The sequence below is a fragment of the Macrotis lagotis genome, chromosome 2 (assembly GCF_037893015.1).
Source record: "Macrotis lagotis isolate mMagLag1 chromosome 2, bilby.v1.9.chrom.fasta, whole genome shotgun sequence".
Taxonomy (NCBI): Eukaryota; Metazoa; Chordata; class Mammalia; order Peramelemorphia; family Peramelidae; genus Macrotis; species Macrotis lagotis.
The window spans coordinates 59,126,953-59,147,469 of record NC_133659.1 but is presented as its reverse complement, the minus strand read 5'-3'; the positions used below and the strand labels follow the sequence as shown (position 1 = coordinate 59,147,469).

At 36.5% G+C, this 20,517-nt stretch overlaps 1 protein-coding gene across 1 annotated transcript; it reads right to left on the bottom strand.

Moving 5' to 3' along the window:
• Positions 1 to 245: 245 nt before the first annotated feature.
• On the bottom strand, positions 246 to 20,063 carry LOC141511020 (flavin-containing monooxygenase 5-like). Its single transcript, XM_074220360.1, has 8 exons — positions 19,929 to 20,063; positions 17,636 to 17,824; positions 16,604 to 16,766; positions 14,138 to 14,280; positions 10,701 to 10,900; positions 6,772 to 7,121; positions 4,562 to 4,634; positions 246 to 585 (listed from the first exon to the last, which is right to left on the bottom strand). The coding sequence occupies exons 1-8, from the start codon at positions 20,061 to 20,063 to the stop codon at positions 246 to 248; spliced, it is 1,593 nt and encodes a 530-aa protein (XP_074076461.1).
• Positions 20,064 to 20,517: the final 454 nt, after the last annotated feature.

The following is a 20,517-nucleotide window of genomic DNA, read 5'->3' as shown; positions in this document are numbered from 1 at the left end:
AGTAAAGATTTTGTCCAATAAGGTATGCTTGCTTATTTATTCTAGTGAGACATGAGTGATATGGAATCAGGAAGTTTGTTTTAATTGGAAGTCTGTGATTTGTGAACTAAATCTGCAATAGAAGTATGTGGTGAAAAAATGACTACTTTGGTACCTAATGAACAAAAGCCCAGTGGTATTCTATCTGTTCCTTAATCAATATTTAATCACAATTTGATAGAGATGATGAAAAAATATCCCTAAAATTACACTAAGATAAGAACAATGAGAAGGGCAATACTGACATTTAAAAGCCAAAATGTAACAGAAAATGAAAGTTGGTCATCACTGACGATTCGAGTTCTCAGAGGTTTGATGATGCGTTCTTTCTGAGTCAAAATGGCTGTCCTAGCCCCTGTCCATTTTCCAGGTCCCTGCAGGCGGAACTGGTATGGAGTACAAGGACCAAAGAAAACGTTTAAAGCTAACTTAGGATCCCAGAAGAAGAGGGAAAGCAGTCTGGGTTTTACTCCTATTTCCAAGGCAATTTTATCCATATACTCAATGTATTGAACTCGACGTTCATCACGGCGACTTATCACAAACCTGTAACCAAATGGAAAAGAATTTGGTCAGAGGATTCCAAATCCTCTCTTTTTTTATTTTTGAGATTAGTTTTTAATATACTGTGTGGAACTCTGTTAGTGGGAAGATGAGAAAGAAACTGCTAAAAATTTATGTGACAATCTTTATTCGTAAATATCACTTTCCCCCATCAAATCTATTTGAAAAGTCACAGATTGATCAATACAGATGTTTAAAATGATTTCTTTATTTCCTGACCCAATTTCTGTTCTTAAGAAGATTTCACTTTGTTCTGAAGCTGGTTGTCACTTTTAAGTCATAACCCTGGTTTTTGGATAATAAGCTCTCCTTGGAGTTTCCAGGGTCAGAATCCCAGCCCTCTTCTTTTCATAGCCTGATATTCTCTTCTTTGGCAAACACATTCTCCCATTTTCAGCCCCTATACAAATGTGATACATATAAAGGAAGGATGCTACTATATAGATGAGAATTTTCAATGCTAGTCAAAGAAATGCATTGATTTTTTTCCATTGGGCAGCACCTCTAGCCTAGCATGTCTGAAACTGAACTTATTTTTTCTTAAAATCTTATCTTTTCTAGCTTCTTTTCTTTCTTCTTCCCATCCCGTATCAGCTGTTGTCATGTCTTTTTGATGAGCTATTTCTAGATTTAGTCAATAGCTTTCGATTCAATTCCTCCTGTGTTCACTATTCTCTTGGCTATCATCCTAGCACCAGTGCCCCCCACACATAGTTATATATTAAGAACTTAATAAATGATTGTTAAGTTACTCAACATCACTTTTAATGTAAAAGGCTTTTTGATCGCTGTTGTTCCCATACTTGAATTACCTTGCATTTTATTATTTTGCATCTATTTGTATCTATTCTCTTTATATTTACTCTGTTTACACACACACACACACACACACACACACACACACACACACGCACACGCACACTTGGTATCATGAAATATGTAAGTTTTTCCTTAAGAGTAAGGATCATTTCATTTGTTATATTTGTATACTCAGTGGGCAACTGGGTAGCACAGTGGATAGAATGTCAGGCCTGGAGTTAGAAAGACATCTTCCTTAATTCAAATATGATCTCTGACTCTTATCAGCTGCGTGACTCTAGGCAAGTCATTTAATCCTGTTTGCCTTTAGTTTGCTCATTTGTAAAATGAGTTGGAGAAGGCAATGGCAAGCCATTCTAGTATCTGCCAAGAAAACTCCAAATGGAGTCAGGAAGAGTTGGATATGACTGAAAAAACAACTAAACAACAAGAGCTGAACATTAACATAATATCTGACACATACATAGCAGGTAATTAATAAATGTTAACATAAATAATATGTCACTTTTCTTTTCGTCACCTTCTTGCATTGATTTTCTAGTTCCCAGTAAAAAAAGATTGAATTCTATTGATTGACATGAAAATAAATTGGCACCTTCCTATTTTCCTTTGTATTTCATATTTATTCTTGTTATTTATATTTTGCTCTCATCAGACAGGACAACTTGCTGATTCCCACATATTTTGTTTTCTTTTTATCTTTATATATTTGCTCATATTATTCTTGACACTTGGAATGCTATCCCTATAACTCCCCTCAGTCACTTGAAATTTGACCCATCCTTAAGCATTCAGATTAAATGCTACTTCATTCATAAAAACCTTCTTTAATTCCTTCAGTCATTAATGAAACTTTCCTCATGGAATCAAAGGTACCCAGATTTAGAACCAAATGAATTTCTAGGAATTATCTAAGACATCCTTCTCATTTTACAGATTCAATTCAATTTAAGAAATCATTGAGAACCTACTATGCACCAGATATTTTGCTAGACACCAGGGACAAAGATAAAAAACACAGTCTTAGATCTCAAGGACCTTACATTTGATTGGATGGAAAACTGAGGTCCTGATTGACTAAATCATTTATCCACAGTTATATGAGTAGTAAGTGGTACAACTGGGTTACAAAACCCCTGGCTCCACATCTAATGCTCTTGGACAGGAGCTGATTTGTCCTTCTCTTATGTATGTACTAATCATGGATCATTCTATATTAAAATTATTTCTACATGATCTACTTAATCTTTGTATCTTTCCCCTGTACCTAATGTACTTCTCCACACACAGAAGTCCTTTAATTGATGTTTGCTCATTGCTGATTGTTGCTCATTCTTATAACCAAGAGAAAGACAAAAAACAAAGAGGGGCAGAGACACCCCTGAGACCTTCAATCCTTTAGGAAGCCTATAGATGAGATGAATAACTGGTAGTCCTGACATTATTTCAAGAATGCAAAGAGTCCCACACAAAGAATATATAGGGGAGTGGAACTCAGTTTCACTATGGGATATGGCCATAAGGCTTAGTTCCAGTGTTGATGCCAAGTCTATAACTATTTATACTTTCTACTGTTTTGTGTAATACCTACAGTAGTCAATTGTTAAAATCACCAGTGTTGACTGACTCTTAGAGGTTTCTTAAAATAGACTTCCTATACTTGCCCCCTACTTCACTAGTAATGAGTATTTTCTGAGTCTCCTTAAATTTCTTATAGAATGTCTGCTAATGCATAATGATTCCTTATGCCCTGGAAATGTGCTTCCTGTCTTTCAGGTATTAGCAGAGAGAAGCATAGTTACTAGGACCCCTAGTAACACTCTTTATAAACATTACACTCCAGTCATTTGGAACTATTTTCAGTCTCCATACTTTCCTGGCTTCTTTGTAGGGGGAAAAAGCTATTCTTCTTCTTCTTCTTCTTCTTCTTCTTCTTCTTCTTCTTCTTCTTCTTCTTCTTCTTCTTCTTCTTCTTCTTCTTCTTCTTCTTCTTCTTCTTCTTCTTCTTCTTCTTCTTCTTCTTCTTCTTCTTAGTTTTTGCAAGGCAATGGGGTTAAGTGGCTTGCCCAAGGTCACACAGCTAGGTAATTATTAAGTGTCTGAGGCCGGATTTGAACTCAGATATTCCCGACTCCAGGGCTGGTGCTCTATCCACTGTGTCACCTAGCTGCCCCAAAGCTATTCTTCTTTGAATTTCCTTTTGAACCTCTCATGAATTTATGTTTATTTTGGTGTTTTGGTCATTCATGCATGTGTTCTTACTCTTCTTATACAAATTTGTAAGCTCATTAAGAGCTACCTTTGGTTTAAATTTCGCGTACCTATTAGTTTGATGGTCCTTGAAATGATTCTGATGAAGTTAATTGCAGTTATTTCTGATTATCTATTGTAAATGAAAAAAAAGTTTTTGTGTAAGTATGGATTTGTGCAAAGAACACGGACATTGGAATCAATTAACAAGAGATGAAAGTCTTTTTCTTGCATTTATGATCTGTGTGATCTTGGGCAAGTCTATTAACCCACTTAGGCCTCTTTCTTCATCTATAAAATGAAGAGAGTGGCCTCTGAGGTCCTTTCTGAATTTAGTTGATTTTTTAATGTTTATATATCAAGGAACAGGATCATAGATGGCATAAATAATACATATTATACATATATATTCATATTATACCTAGTTCTATATATGTATATGATTTATTTGGTATTGAATTTGTTCAAGTTTTTGGAGGATATTTGCTTCTTTTCCCCACTCCAGAGAAATTGCCTCTTGTCTGCCTTAATACTTGAAATAGATGGGACAGTCTTTTGATCCTTACTATGTTTCTCTAATGCATCTAATTAATAAAACCAAAGATTGTCAAGGAGATTGGTACATATTAACTATTTGTGTCTGGCAGCCTATGAAAACTAAATAATAGCAGCAATAAGTGTTTTCTAACAAGACCCTTTGAAACTCTACATTCAATATGCAAAGTAAAATTTGAAATCATAAATGTTACTATCGAAAACTGAACCAGATAATCTCTTGCATTCTTGTCCAGATCCAGCTTCTGTAATCAATAGCATTTAAAGGAGACCCAAAAGACAAACACATGACCTAATCAATCAATTCCCCATTGCCAACAGTCAAGTTTCTTACTGTTTTTCCAGATCGTTTCTTGTTTGCTTGATTTCAGTCATCATATCACTCACTGAAGGCAATTTGTTCAGTCCTAGGGAAACAAGATCCAGAATGTCATTAGGACTCTGGAGAAACCAAAGAAGGGAAGAAAGTAGTTTTAGGAGAAAATTATTACATCTACATTACCTCTCATTGTAAATCAAGTTCAAAGTCCAAAAATAGAGGATTTCTAAGAATGGTATGCTAGCATGTATAACTCACATCAAATTGTTTGCCTTCTCAATGAGAGAGGAAGGGGAAAGAAGGAGAGAATTTGGAAATAAAAATTTTAAAAAGTGTTAAACTATTTGTGCATGTAATTAGGGAAAAATATTAAAAACAGAAAAATGTTTTGATTTCCTCTCAATGTCAGGATAAGTTCCCTTCTTTATAACATTAAATATTTTTTGGGAGGGATGGAAGGAAGGAAGATTGTTTCTTCCTCTTTTTCCCCTCTCAAATTTATCAAATATTAAGAATGTATGCTATGTGTGCTTTTAAGAAATGTATTTTTTGAATGATTTTTTCCTGAATCTTCTAATGCAATATTTTGTAACCTAATTCATATCTGGTCTTTGAATTCATGGCAGTCCTGAACCACACTAATAAAAAATCATAGTGCTCAACAAAAAATATAGTTATTTTTCTTCATGGTCCATGTAGAATTTTAATAATAAAAATAAATAACAAAAAGTAAAAATAAATTATTGCTTCTTTCTCTCAGAGATGAGAAAATTGGGATACAGAGAATGACTTGCTTGTGGCCACATAATTAACTAGTGTCTGAGATGGAATTCAAATCTATGTCTTTCCATTTCCACACCCAGCATTCTGTCTATGTGGGATTTGAACACAGGTACTCAGACTTCAGAGTCAGTATTCTTTCCACTGTGCCGTACTCTGCTAGAGTTTTTTCCTAATTTTCCTTACATCTTTTTTTTGCTATTCCTCTTTGGTATCATTTCCTGGTCAGTTCCTAAAACTCATAACTCTCCTTCCGTCTAATTTCATGTTTTTTTTGGACTTTCCAGAATTCCCCATCTCTAATGAGGAGGCTACAAAGGAGAGTTTGAGAAAAATTCCAGCTAGATGTACTCATGAGGACTTACTACTGAATTAGCAAGATGTTGGAACTGTCATGGGGAAGCTCTGTCCTGAAGATAGAGTGCCAAGTCTGGTCTCAGGAAGATTCGCTTAACCCTGTTTGCCTCAGCTTTTCATCTATAAAATAACTTGTAAAATGGCAAACCATTCCAGTATCTTTGCCAAAAAAACTTAAATGGGGTCAAGAATTGGATGTGACTGAAAACAGCCGAACACAACAACAAATTGAGCTGTTATTTCTCACTAATGGACTCTGGAAGGATATGATGGAAATCATTTCAGAGTTGAAGATAAACATGAAAGTCTACATTTTATTCTGGACCTAAATCTGTTTCCCCTCCCCCCAATCCCTTTCTTTTCAACAGCTAAGCCAAGCTTAGTGTTGACACTTACCTTATTAGTAGAATTTAGCTTTAGTTAGAAGTTGTGATTTAGATATGTGTTTGGTGATGAGTTCAGAGTATGCCCTTTTCATGTAATATCATATCATGTCAATATACCTCATATGTTTCATATATCATGGAAGACCCTTGGCAAAGGTTAGCATTTGTTATTCTTCCAGTTTCCCTTTCATAAATATTTTTATTCTCTTTTTGGTTTTGTTTTGTTTTTTGCAAGGCAGTGGGGTTAATTGACTTGCCCAAGGTCACACAGTTAGGTAATTATTAAGTGTCTGAGGTTGGATTTGAACTCTAAGGTGTTGTTCTATTCATTGTACCTCCTAGCTGCCCCAAACTAAGGTATCTTTTCTGTGTTCTATATTCATAGCACAGAGTGGGGAGACCTTTTTCCTGGCAAGAGTCATTTGGATATTTATGATATCACTTGCTACCTATATTTAGTCAAAGATCTAGCAAACTCACCTCTGCTAGGGTATTAGTTTAATTGTGTTACCTCTCCTAGGGATATTTTCATTCAAATAGAGAATCCTAGGAAATTTAAAAACTTAATAACTCAAAGGAATATATCTCTCTGATGATGGAATTTGGAGTTCTATAAGCAGGCCAATGGGCATATTAAGGATCAGCTAGGGAATTTGATAGACTTTCCTAGAATCATTCAAAGAATACCAGTCCCTCACATACCTTTGAACACACGTGTGGCCCATCGACTCTGGATTTCTGATGTTGGAATAGTAGATCCTACTGGCTGGATAATACCAATGAATGCTAGTGTCGGTTTTTCCAGTTGAGGAGGGAAGACATACTTAAATAAGGAGTTCTGGCTATCTAAGACTGCTGAATCATCATCCAGGAAAGGAAAAGATAAAGTATATCCAGTGGCAAAGATAACAACATCGATGTCTTCTTCAGTACCATCCTCAAAGATTGCAGTTGTTTCAGTGAATTCTTTCACATTTGCTTTCACCAATAGCCTTCCAGCAGCTATGTGGCTAGGCAAATCATCACTGAAAGTAGGTTGATGACTTAGGAACCTGAAAAATAAATAATGGAGATGTAAAGACATGAGTGAAAACCTCCTTTGAAAATATTAGCAAAGTGAGATTAATGCTATTTGATTCTGAATGCCTGTTATGGGCATTCAGAAATACTCCTTTGTAACGTGGAAGGAACTGACCTAGAGATCAAATATGGTAGCTGACTTGGTATTAGAGATTCATTTCTTTTTTTTTCTTTTCAAGGCATTGGGGTTAAGTGGCTTGCCCAAGGCCACATGGCTAGGCAATTATTAAGTGTCTGAGGCTGGATTTGAACTCAGGTCCTCCTGACTCCAGGACCAGTCTCTATCCACTGCACCACCTAGCCTCTCTGGGATCCATTTCTTTATTAGATTAGAGAAGAGGGGTGGTGATACTTATCTTCAATTAGGTGTTCCTTATAGATGAAAGATAGATTAGCCTTGTCCTGCCTGACTGAAAGGGCAGAACTAAGGAAAAGTACAAGGAGAGAAGTTTCCAAAACATTACTAACAGGTAGAATTGTCTAATAGTAGAATTGGAATGTCTTTGGAGATATGAAAATAGCTGGTTCCTTCCCATGGAGTTGGCTATTCAAGAAAAGACTGTAAGAGAGTGAAATGGGCAGACTCAGAAGAACATTATTCACATGAACAATAACATTGGAAGATGATTAACTTTGAGGGACTTGTTCATTACAGCAGCACAGTAATCGAAAACAATTCTAAAAGACTTCTTATGGAAAATACCATCTATATCCAGAGAAGGAACTGTGGAGTTTAAATGCAGACCAAAGCTTATTTACCTTCAATTTTTAAAAGTTTTTATGTATTATGTCTTTTTTTCTCTTTAATTTTTTTCTCTGTTTGGATTTGATTCTTTTTTCACAACATGATTAATATGGATCTATGTTTAGCATGGTTATACATGTATAGATCCTATTAGATGCTTTCTGTTTGAGGAGGGGAAGGAGGGAGGAAAAATTGTAAAAGTCAAAACCTTGCAAAAAATGAATTTTGAAAACTACCATTGCATGTAGTTGGAAAAATAAATATATTTAAAAGTGCATGACTATTTGTCAGGTATATTTTAGGTGAGGGAATGATTCTTTCTTTAATATGAATTTGAACAAAGGGTTTCTGAGGCTACTCCAAATCTAAAATTTTGTGATTCCATGATTTGTGCATGGAGATATCTAACTATTCACTAGATTTATATGAATATGTGTATAACCATGAAAAAGTTAGCCTGTGGTATGGACCTCAAATTCAAATAAGGTCTGCTTGTGATATCTTTTTCATCAGAAAAAATTGTTTCACTAAACTAGGGTCTGAAAAACAGTCCATTTCTAGTACATATTAAGAGAATATGATAGAATACAACAAACATTTATTAAGTTCAGGAAGAACTATTGTCTAGCTATGTGCTGTATCTTGTACTTGGAAAAATAACTTTGGAACCAAAATATAAGTCATTATGCGTTTGTCTATGAAATTAAGTTTTATTTGATTTAAACAAATATTTAACTTCCCCCAAATCTGATTGGTTTCTATCTCTTTCATCCAATTTCCTAGTTATGCCATCTAGATTTTTGTCTTTTGAAAATCTGATAAGCATGCCATCTATATTTTTAATCTAAGGCATTGGTCAAAATGTTAATTAGCATAATACTGAAAACAAATCTCTGAGAATCTCCTGGAGATGTCCTTGACTTTGGTCCAGACATTCAACTAGTTTTGAAGCTCTCTGACTTTGTTGGCAACTAGCCCATACCTCTCATCTTGTCTAAAAGAATTGCCAATAGGATTTTTGCCAAATACCTTGTCAAACCTTCAGTTAATTATACTAATATAATTCCCTTGATCTGTCCATTTAGTAACCTGTCAGATAAGGAAATGAAGTTAGTTTGACATGATCTGTTCTTGATGAAGCCTCTTTGTATCCATGGCATTTCCCCTCAGATGTTCACTAATCATACCTTGAATATTTTCTGAAATTTTGCCAAGAATTGAAATATAAGCCTATAGCTTTTGAATTCTACATCATTTTTTTTGACAGCCAGAACAATAGCATCTCTCCTGTTCTCTATGATCTTTCAAATATCATTGACTAGAAGGGGAAGTGTCAGGAAAAAGTTGTTTTTGTCTGACTCTTCATGTTCCAATTTGGGTTTTCTTGGCTATTTCTTTCTCCAACTATTTTATAGATGAGGAAATTGAAGCAAAGAGGGTTAAGTGACTTCTTCAGGGTCACAGTACTAGTAAATATTTGAAGCTGGATTTGAACTCAGGAAGAGGAATACTAAGCCCTCCTGACTCCACTGAGTCACCTAGTTGCCCCAGGGGGAAAGGAACAAGAATTAGTAAGTGCCAATAATGCACCAATCACTGTTCCAAGTGCTTTACAAATATCTCATCTGATTCTCACAATAAATCTACTAAATCTCATGTGATTCTCATAAGGGGTGATAGTGGAGTTTTATTAGCCTTATTTTACATCTGAGAAAATTGAAGAAGACAGGGTTGCCACTTGCCCTGTGTTACATAGCTAGGAAATATCTGAGGGTAGATTCAAACTCAGGTCTTCCAGACTCCAGGTCCAGTGCTCTATCTGCCTCTTCAGTGGTTCAGAAAGAACATCAATATTTCTTCCAATAGTCTTGAGTACTATTGGTAGGGTGACCTAACTGTTAGTTCTTCTCAACCATATCCTGTTTAACTAAGATTTCTAATTTTAGGCATTTTTTCCTATCCTTTTTATTCCTGACATAATTCTTGTTGGAAGGATAAATGGAGACAAAATCAATTTTATGAAAACTGATCTGTTTACCATATCAGAGAGATTGTGTTGCTCATTTCCCTTAGGTTCAGAGCCAATTTTTAAAATGAACAAAATATCATTATACTAAGTGTCTTGACTGTATGACTTTTAATCAGAGTTGAAATTAAGATATGTGTGTGTGTGTGTGTGTGTGTGTGTGTGTGTGTGTATGTACTTCCTAAAAAGGGACAATGAGAGAGGAAGGTTACCCTTAATTTCATTGGCATCTCTTCTCTCATATCCTTATTTATTGGCCTATACCTATATTGAGAGCTAGAGGACAAAAAGGACTACTTTGTATGGGTAGGTATAAATTTGGGGTGAAGAGGACCTGGATTCAAATCCTGTCTTTGCATTTAAAACCTTGTGACTCTGAACCAAGGCATTTAATTTGAACAACTTCAGCTTTCTCAACTGTAAAAAGTAATTGGAGGTCCCTTTGGTTCTAAATCCCTTATCCTAAGTCATAAGGACAAAATGTTGAAAGACTACACCCTTTCCTGGGTTTATGGAAGTTGGTCCTAGACCCTCCACTTCTCAGTTTCTTAACAGACTTGCCCATACCATTGCCAAATGCATTACATTTATTTTATTTTTATTTTTTTGTAAGGCAAATGGGGTTAAGAGGCTTGCCCAAGGCCACACAGCTAGGTAATTATTAAGTGTCTGAGACCGGATTTGAACCCAGGTACTCCTGACTCCAGGGCCGGTGCTTTATCCACTACGCCACCTTAGCCACCCCATGCATTACATTTATTAAAATTCCAAACAGAATACCTATGATGAGGCTTCAGACCATAGATGGCATGGTCAAACCTTGCATTTAATTTGTCTTCTGACAATTTATTGATAATAGAGTTGCTTAGATATTTTTTGATGATAGTCTTAAAGCGTGTGAAGAGTGAAATATCCAAGGGATACCCATTATCCCAAATACGCTGCCATATCCATGATCCTCGTCGTGTGCTGAGGAACACCTGGAAGAAAGAAAAGCTAATGAAGCATTTTCTTATAAGATTGACTTATCTAAGTACCTAAGTTGCATTAAATTCAGCCCGTTTTTATTTTTTCCTATTGTCCCTGCAATCCACTTGTGTCGATTGTGTCTGACTCTATATGACCCCATTTAGATTTTCTTGGCAGAGATTCTGGAATTGATTGTCCTTTTCTTTTCTAGCTCATTTTGCAGATGAGGAAATTGAGGCAAACAGGGGTTAAGTGATTTGTCCAGAGTAACACAGCTAGTAAGGGTTTGAGAGGGGCAGCTAGATGGTACAGTGGATAGAGTACTGGCCTTGGAGTCAGGAGAATGGGAGTTTGAATCCAGCCTCAGACACTTACTAGCTGTGTGACCTTGGACAAGTCACTTAACCCTGATTGTCTCACATCCAGGGCCATCTCCAGTCATCCTTGATTCATATTGGCCACTGGACCCAGCTGGCTCTGGAGGAGAAAAATAAGGCTGGTGACTTAGCACAGTCCCCCTCACTTAACTTCAATTCACTTGCTTGTCCTGGCATCATCTTCCATCCATTATACTTTATAGCTGCCCCATTGATCATGAAATGCAGCCATTAATATATATTCAAAAAGTATTTATTCAGCCTACTATATGCTAGGCACTGAGGGTACAAGGACAAAAATGATGCTTCTGTTTAATTATCAACTCCCTTTACACAATGTGAAAATCAAAGTCAAGGTTCTAGGAATCATGGGTGGGAGAATCCTGATCTTCAGGATGCGAACCCAGGGAGAATTCTCCAACAGCAGCATCAACACCTTTTGCTTTAAGTATTCCAGTCAGTGTTGCTGAGGAGTAATGCTAGAACAAGATGTGTGTATGTGTGTGAGTATATGTGTGCACCCATATGGAGCAAAGAATCTTTGCCTGTCTCCATCTCTTTCTCTCTCTGTCTCTGTCTCTCTCCATGTCTTTCTGTTTCTGTGTCTCTGTCTCTCTCTCTTTTTTCTGTGGCTCTTTTTCCACCCTCTCTCTCTAGATATATACATGCACACATGTATATTTGGATCCATATGAACATATAGCTATCTAATAGATAACTATTTCTCTATGTCCTTTCTAGTCTTCTCATTTTATTCTCTTTTCCACATTCATTTCTCTCCTGAGCTGTGTCACTCTCCTTACAGGCCAGGGGGACCCAACACTGTGCTTCAACCAACCCACACCCCCTAGCTATAGGCTAAATGCTATTTCCTACCTAAATGCATTTACCATATACTGGAAGTATACTCCCTCCTGACTTCTCACTTACCTCTCCCCCATCTCTTGCCACAGGCAGGGTAACAGGGCTATTGCTCCCAAATGGGACTAATAGTTATAGCTTTCCCTAGGCATGCTGAAGTATCCAGGACCATTTACTTCACAACATACCTCTTGGCTATGAAAAGTACACACCATAGTGTCTTAATGAGGGGCTGAACATTTTTTCCCCTTGAGAAACTCAGCACAGTTTTGACTACCTGCAGGGTTGTGGGAGGTGGATAGGTGGGAATTATCCCTCAAATAATTGCATCCTTTTAACTTCCTTTTTGCTTGTTTATTGTCTTTTTTGTTCCTTCCTTCCTTCCTTCCTTCCTTCCTTCCTTCCTTCCTTCCTTCCTTCCTTCCTTCCTTCCTTCCTTCCTTCCTTCCTTCCTTCTTTCCCTTCTGACATATATATTTAATTGAGAAAGCAATAAAGCTACAATGTTCCTTGAAGAAAATTAGATATCTGGAAGTCATTACATATTATTAATTTGAAAATCCTAACAAACTGGCAGTAAATTTTATATTGTACAAGAGATCCCTTGGGAATTCCAGACTGCATCTTTCAAAAAAGAGAACATCTTTCCTCTTCCCTGGTTCCTGGTTCTCTCCCTAGAAGCTGTGCTCAGAGAGTTGCTTTCCTTTAGATCACACAGCACGGTAGGTTTCTAGCTGTAACCCTATTCGTAGGGTTATTTCTTGGAATTCCCTCCTTCCTTCATCACTTCTACCTCTTTATCCTTCCTTCTAGCTTTACTTAAGGGTTCAACTCAAGCATTGCCTTCTGTATGAGGCCTTGCCTGATTCCCCCAGTCACAAAGACTTCATATTACCTAGAATTTATTTTGTGTATTTTTTTATGTGCAAATGCTTTTTCCCTTGGAGAAAACAAGCTCCTCAAAAGTAGAGACTTTTATTTTTTTCTCTCTTTGTATCTCTCACATCTAGTACAGTAACTGTCACTTACTAGGTGCTTAATAAATACTTGTGGATTGATTCCAAGTTTAATTTTTAGCATCATAGAGTTCATGGAGTTCATCCACTTTTGGAAATTTTTACTGAGGGTGCTTCAAGAGAGTGGTAGACTTGGAGTCCAAAGGTTCAAATCCTCAGACATTGAGTTCATGACCTTTTATAAGTCACTGAACCTTGATTATTTTATCATTTCAAAATAGAGATCCTGGACTTAGTGACCCCTAAAGTTTCTCTAGTCTCTAAATCTAGGATTCTGTGATGCTCAAACTGTGAATTAGGGAAAATCAGTTCAACTGAACAGCCCTAGCTCCCAGAAGGCATGTATGCCAAACTTAATTGACCCAAACATTGGACATTGCCCTCCTCCCCAAGTATTTTCTTGTTGTGGCATAGAGTTAATTTTTCCAAGTCCATGCCCTCTTTTCTCATTCTTTATTTAGTGAGTACTCCAATGTAGGTTCCAGTATACTCCATTCCTTTGCCTTTTAGATGATAAAGTAGTCTCTCACTAATTTTAATACCAATTATTTATTTAGAACTTTTTATAATTTTGAGCCCTGAATAGCTTTGGATTAGAGTGTACTCCCTTCTGAGACTGAACCATTGCCCCTTTATACTATTCTCCATTCATATCTGTTTTCCTCCTATTGGATGGCAACAGTCCCTGAAGCAATGGTACTCTTTGAGAAGAGTTCTCTCCTTTTTCACCCTGAACCAAATTATTAAGCTCATACCAATCTAGTCTTGTTGCCTTTTTTCTCTATTCTAGCTTCAGAAGTAAAATACACACCTTCTTGAAAGCTGATATTATTTTGTGATAAGCCTCTTTTGGGTACAATGTGGTCTAAGGAAAGAGTTGGATGAGTGTTTTAGGTGGTATTCAAAAGCATTGGCTGAAAAATATGAACCAAAAGGGTCTGTACGATATGTGTATCACAGATGGAAGGTTATAAACAACATAATAAAGGCAAACCTTTTTAGCTACATGACTGAGTTCAGAGGCCACATCTGCTCCAGTATTTCCAAGGCCCACCACAAGGATTTTTTTCCCTTTAAATTTCTCTGGCCTCTTATATTCATGGCTATGGAAATAGAGGCCTGTGAATTTCTTGATACCTAAAAGTAAAGAGCAAAGATATGGTCAAACTCTGAACAAAAATGTGTTTGGTGGGGCAGTGGGGTTAAATGACTTGACCAAGGTCACATAGCTAATAAATATCAAGTATCTAAGGTTGAACTTGAACTCGGGTCCTCCTGACTCCAGGGCTGGTGCTTATCCACTGTGCCACAATGAAAAAAGATGAGGTATTTGCAAAGGGTCAGGGTGTCTTTATCAAGAAAATGTATCTTTATCTTCCCTTAGTCTCTTGCTGATCCCTGTGTGATCCCTATTTCATATTACTGCCAGAGTAATCTACCTCAAGTATGTTGCTGGCCATTCTCACCAACAGTTGTCAGGATGCTATCAGTTGATAGGCCAGCCTAGGAGAGGAAGTAGGGCACCCTAAAAGGGAGGGGGAAACCTGTACTGATCTGGAAGAAGACAGTCTGAAGTCAAGAGCCATAAGATTAACAGTGACCTCAAGACTATCAGTCCTGCTTCCAATTCAATCCTATGGAGCCCTCATTAAAGAAATGACCTTTGTAGAGAAAAGGCCAACCTCTCTATCAATTGCTAATTACCAAGTAAAGATTAGGCAAATCAACCTAGTTGAAGCAGCAGAGGTCACCTAGGGAGAGTTAATGTGTCTCAAGTATGGCAGACTACAGCTACCACGTCAAGAACTACTTCCACTGAAAGTCAGATGGAGACAGCTTAGAGAAGAGCCCAAGGGACTTTGAAGCATTATTCCTACTTCTCATTGGGGACTCCATAGCCATTATTGAGGGGAGAAATCATTGTGGTCACTGATGACCAAATATGACCAAGAGCCTTGAAAGAAGAAGGACTTCCTCCCTCCCTTCCTCTCTTTACTTTCTCATCTAGCTGAGCCATGGAAGTCATCATCTAGTTAATACTGCCTATAGCAACAGAATGATAATATTTCTCAGGGTGATGATGTCAAAAAGCTACAGAAGACCCACAAAAAAGATGGTTCTCACCATGAAAGTCCTTGCCTTTGTCAATGGTTCAATATCAGAAATCAATACGATTTTGTCAATGGAATTGATCTTAAAGAAGATGAATTGTTATCTAATTTGTTACTGTGTCCCAAGGATCATCAGATTCTTTCTATATGACTTACAATTGAAACATCTGGTATATATTATCTCTTATACATTTAAGTGAACTCCTTAAAAATAAGGACAATTTTTCTTTTATATTTGTATCTCTAATACTTTACTCATTAGTTAGGCACGTGATAAATATCTTCATTCATTCATTCATTCATTTCATAAAACCTTCTTTAATCTCTTCTGTCAAAGTCTTTCCCTAGACTTCACATAACTCTTTAGTTTTTATCTCTCAGGGCAGCTAGGTGGCACAGTGGATAGAGCACCGGCCCTGGAGTCAGGAATACCTGGGTTCAAATCCGGTCTCAGACACTTAATAATTACCTAGCTGTGTGGCCTTGGGCAAGCCACTTAACCCCATTGCCTTGCAAAAAAAAACCTTAAAAAAGTTTTTATCTCTCTAATGTACTTAAATAATGTTTTTATGTATTCTAGTTTTCTGTGTAAATTTCTTATTCTCTGACTAAATCATAAATGTCATGAAGAAAGGATCAATGTCTTCTAGTTATCAGAACTCTCTCCTTCCTCAAATTATGTTGCATTTGCTTATCTGTAGCCAAGTACCTGTTGCATCCTCTTAGTTATATGTAAACTTTTTGAGGGAAGGGTCCATTCTGAGTTTTGTCTTTCCCTCTATCACCTTACACAATGCCTAAGATATACTAGATACCTAAAAAATGCTTGCTAATTGAACTGTTGCATCTGTTTTATTTCCCTTGGTCCTTAGCATAGTGTTTTAATTACAGCTAGAGTTTAAGAAGGGTTTGCTGAATTGAATGACCAAAGCTTTGGTGCCATACTCACGAACACAACAGCTGTTATACCTATGACAAGCCGAGGAAGTAGTGGTTTCATTTATGGTACTGACAACAAATAATATTTTGCTAGCAAGTACATAAACTCTTAAGTTTTTTGTGCCTTCCAATTTTGTGCTGCAGGTTTTAACTGTTCAATAAACTGTCCTACAGAACCCACAACTACCTCTGTGGCCACCATTACTTTCATTTCTTTTCTACTTTTATAACACAATGCATTATGTTCCAAAGAAGAAGCTAAAGACATTTTAACGACTAAAGTGGAGATTCAATCTTCCTTGGGAACCCATAGATTTTAAAAACACTATAAAATTTTTCCCCATCTGAGATGTTTTTTAGAAAATTTCTCTTGATACTGAAGATTATTCCCTTCTTTCTGGATGACATACCTGGAAAGCACTCAAGTGGCAAATAGGGATCACTGTAATGACCACTGCAAACCATGATCCCATCAAAGATGTAGGATTTCTGCTTCCCATCAGCCTCGATCACAACATTCCACTGGCCAGTGGAAGAGAAATCAGAGCACTTCCTTATGGTGATCACCATGGACTGGGAAAAAAAAGTTAAACATAGGTCACTCTATCCTTCCATCATTTTCCTGATTTATATATTACTTCAGAGATCCTGCCCCCAGGACATGATGGTGATAATACAGACTTTGAAAAAGACCATTAAAAAGCTCATTTGTAGGAGAGCTTTATAATTGCCATCCTGTGAAGAGCCTAAGGGTGCCCCAAACCTAAAAGTGCTTAGTTTATTACTCTCTATGGTCCAACATTTAGTTAATAGGCCCAGAGTTTAAATCTTGCCTCAGATATCTGTGACCTTAGTCATGTAACTTAACCTTGATCAGCTTCAGTTTTCTCATCTATAAAATGAAGCTAATAATAGCACCCACATATTATTATTATGAGAACACCAAATGTGATAAGTAAGAACTTTGCAAACCTTAAAATCCTACATTTTTGTTTTTGCTCAGTTCTGTTTTACTCTTCATGATCTCATCTTGGTAAAGATATTGAAGTGTGCCATTTTCTTCTCCAGTTAATTTTATAGTAAGAAAACTGAGGCAAACAGGGTTAAGTGACTTGCCCATGGTCTCATAGTTATCTGAGATTGTATTTGAACTGACGAAGTTGAGTCTTCCTGATTCTAGGCCCTTTGTTTTATTCACTGTGCCAACCAGCTGCTCCCTCCTCCCCCCAAGTACTATATAACTGCTAACTATGATGGTGAAGATGCAGGAGACCTTATGTTTTCATGAGAGTTTTTCAGGAAAAATAACATAGTTTCACCCTTTCATGGAAATTTTTATTACTTCTAATACTGATTTGAACTGAATCTCATGTTGTTCTGGATCATTTGGACTTCTGCCATGAATAGCTAGCATGCAACATTCATGCTTTTCCTTTACTTACCAAGAAGTGGATATGTTTCAGGAGGTCAAAATGTTTGGCATACATCCTAGCATAATCCAGGATTGTGGTATTGTGCAAGAAGTTGGGATAATGATCAGGAAATGGATAATCACTATAGGATGTCATCTCCTTAGAGCTGTTACTGGTCACAGATTGGTAGATACTAGGTTTTCCAGCTTCTGATTTTTCCTACAGGGATCAAAAGAAAACTCAGTGTCTTCAAGGAAAATGTAATCACAGAGAATGAAGAAAACTCCTGATATGGCAGGTATTGCATTGTCCTTTCTAGATTTTTGTTACTTTACTCAACTCTTCATTATCAACTTTAATATAGGGGTTGTATTGTCTGTGAATCCCTCTTTCTCTCTCTTTCTCTCTGGGGATGGAGTGTTTTAAAATCATTTCAGGCTTAACATTACCTGCATCCAGATTTCTTTTCTGTTCTCAACTCAATTTACTCACTTTATTAAGTTCTGTGTTCCAGGCAACCTGGACTACAAGTTACAACTAAATTTATTTATTTATTATCTATCATTGTATTCATTCATTTATTGGGAGGCAATGGGGTTAAGTGACTTGCCCAAGGTCACATAGCTAGGAAGTAACAATTGTCTGTAGTTGGATTTGATTTCAGGACCTCCTGACTTCAGAGCTGATGCTCTATCCACTCATCCACCCAGCTGCCCCTGCAAGTAAATGTTATTTTACCCTTCAAGTATTTACCTGCAACATATTCCTCCTTATCTCTAACTTTTAGAATCATTATCTTCCTTTAAGTCTAATGGAAAAATTATTGAAAAAAAGATTCTAAAAATTAACTTAACTAATTTCAAGTTTAGGTCCTGCTGCCTAACACTGGGAACCATGCTACCGGGAGTAGGCAAGAGCTAACATTTATATCACACTTTAATGTTTATAAAAGTTTTAATATTTATAAAAGTTATAAAACATTTATAAAATATTATCCCAATTGACCCTTACAATATAACTTGAGGAGATAGGTGCTATTATCCTCCACATCTCTACAGATGAGGAAAAGGAGACTTGGAAAAAATGACTTGCTCAGGTTAGTAAGTATCTAAGGTATAATTTGAATTCATCTTCTTGACTTGAAGTTCAGTACTCTATCCAATACTGAGCTATTCTCAACTCTGTTTTTTAAGCAACTCATGAGAAAAGTATGGATGGAACTTTGTTAAGGTAATTTCTGCATCTCTAGAGGAATGCTTTGCAAGCTCTAGTCCTAGGAATGAGGCCAGTTAACCCAAGGACTATTTCCCCTGGCACTGGTATAACTGAAGAGTTTAAGTCCTTTGTGGCATATTTTCTAGCATTTAAGTTAGAGAGGGGGAGAAATGACAAAATTTATATTTCAAAAGACTATTTACCCTTCTAACTGTATCTTCTACTTTATTTTGCCTGCTCTATTCATTATTCCCTGAGTTTTCATCATCTCTTAAACGAGGGAGTTTGCCTAAATGACTTCCCAGTTTAACAGCTATAATTCTATGCCACTATAACTTAGTCTCAAAGGAAGAGAATGATTTTGAAAGCTAGAGATAGAAGGGAATGTATTTTAGGTAAAGAGTAAATGTGTGTAGGTAGGAAATAGCATTTAGGGTTTATAGTTAGTAGTGCAGGTTAACTGGGAAAGAGTGTGGGAAAAGTAGTAAGATGAGATAAGTCTAGAAAGAAGCTCTGAATCTAGCTGGTGCAAGCCTGAAGAGGTCTTAGCCTCTCCTTTCTCCCCCTTTGTTGGATATATATGGGTTTGGATGCATATACATACATAGATACACACACACACACATACGTTCCTTTTATTTTGGTACTTTCCCTCAGCAGCACTGAATGACACATTTAACATTTAAAATAAGAGGTGTTGATTTGATTGTGGTAATAGAATCCCTGTACTAAGGATCCTAAATCCTTGGAAGATCAGGGTTCTGCTATTTGTGTGACCTATACCAGCTTGCATCATAGTTTCCATATTTTATACAGAGGAGATGATAATAAGCTATGGCTTCATTTTTATATCTGGATTCCCAGTACCTAGAACAGTGTCTGCTACATAGCAGGCACTGAATAACTGTTTTCTTAATATATGAATTGCTATTTCAGGGTCATTAGGATCAAATTTTATAATGCACGTAACAGCACTCTGAAAAATCATGCAAATGAAAGGCATTGTAAATCAATGGAGTTAGTCCCTAACATAATTCAGATTAAACTTCAGTTTCTTTGATATAGGGGGAAAATCATCACACAAACCAAGATAGAAATTTGAACTTACTTCATATCTCCAGACTCCTCCTATGTCAAAGCTTTTTTCAAAGCAAGTGGGTTCCAGTCCTTCTTCCAGACAACTCTTAATGGCACCTAGTCCACTGACCCCAGCTCCAACAATGGCAACTTTTTTCATTGTCATGGTCTCTTGCAACAAGAAGATTGTTAAAAGAGGCTTTTCCACTTCTTTCCTTGGAGGCAAAATAAAATCTCATTCTTAAAAGTGCTCTATAATGTCACCATAATTCTTAAAATTTCTAGATCCTTGAAAACCCTTATATCACTAATATGACACCCTACATTGCTAATCAAGAACAAGAAATGATTATATAAATGATTATATATATATATATATATATAAAATGATTATATAAATAGATTCAGAAAAACCTCATGACAAAATTCAGTATATATTTTTGTTTTTTTTTGAAATAACCTACCCAGCATCACATGAAATAAAAATAAACTAGTGCCTTTCTAAGTTCAAGAATATAGCAATGATAATCACTGACATCCTTATCATTTGTTATAGTGCTTGAAATGCTAGCTATAGCAATCAGACTAGAAAATGAATTGGAGAATAAGCCTGAGGAAAG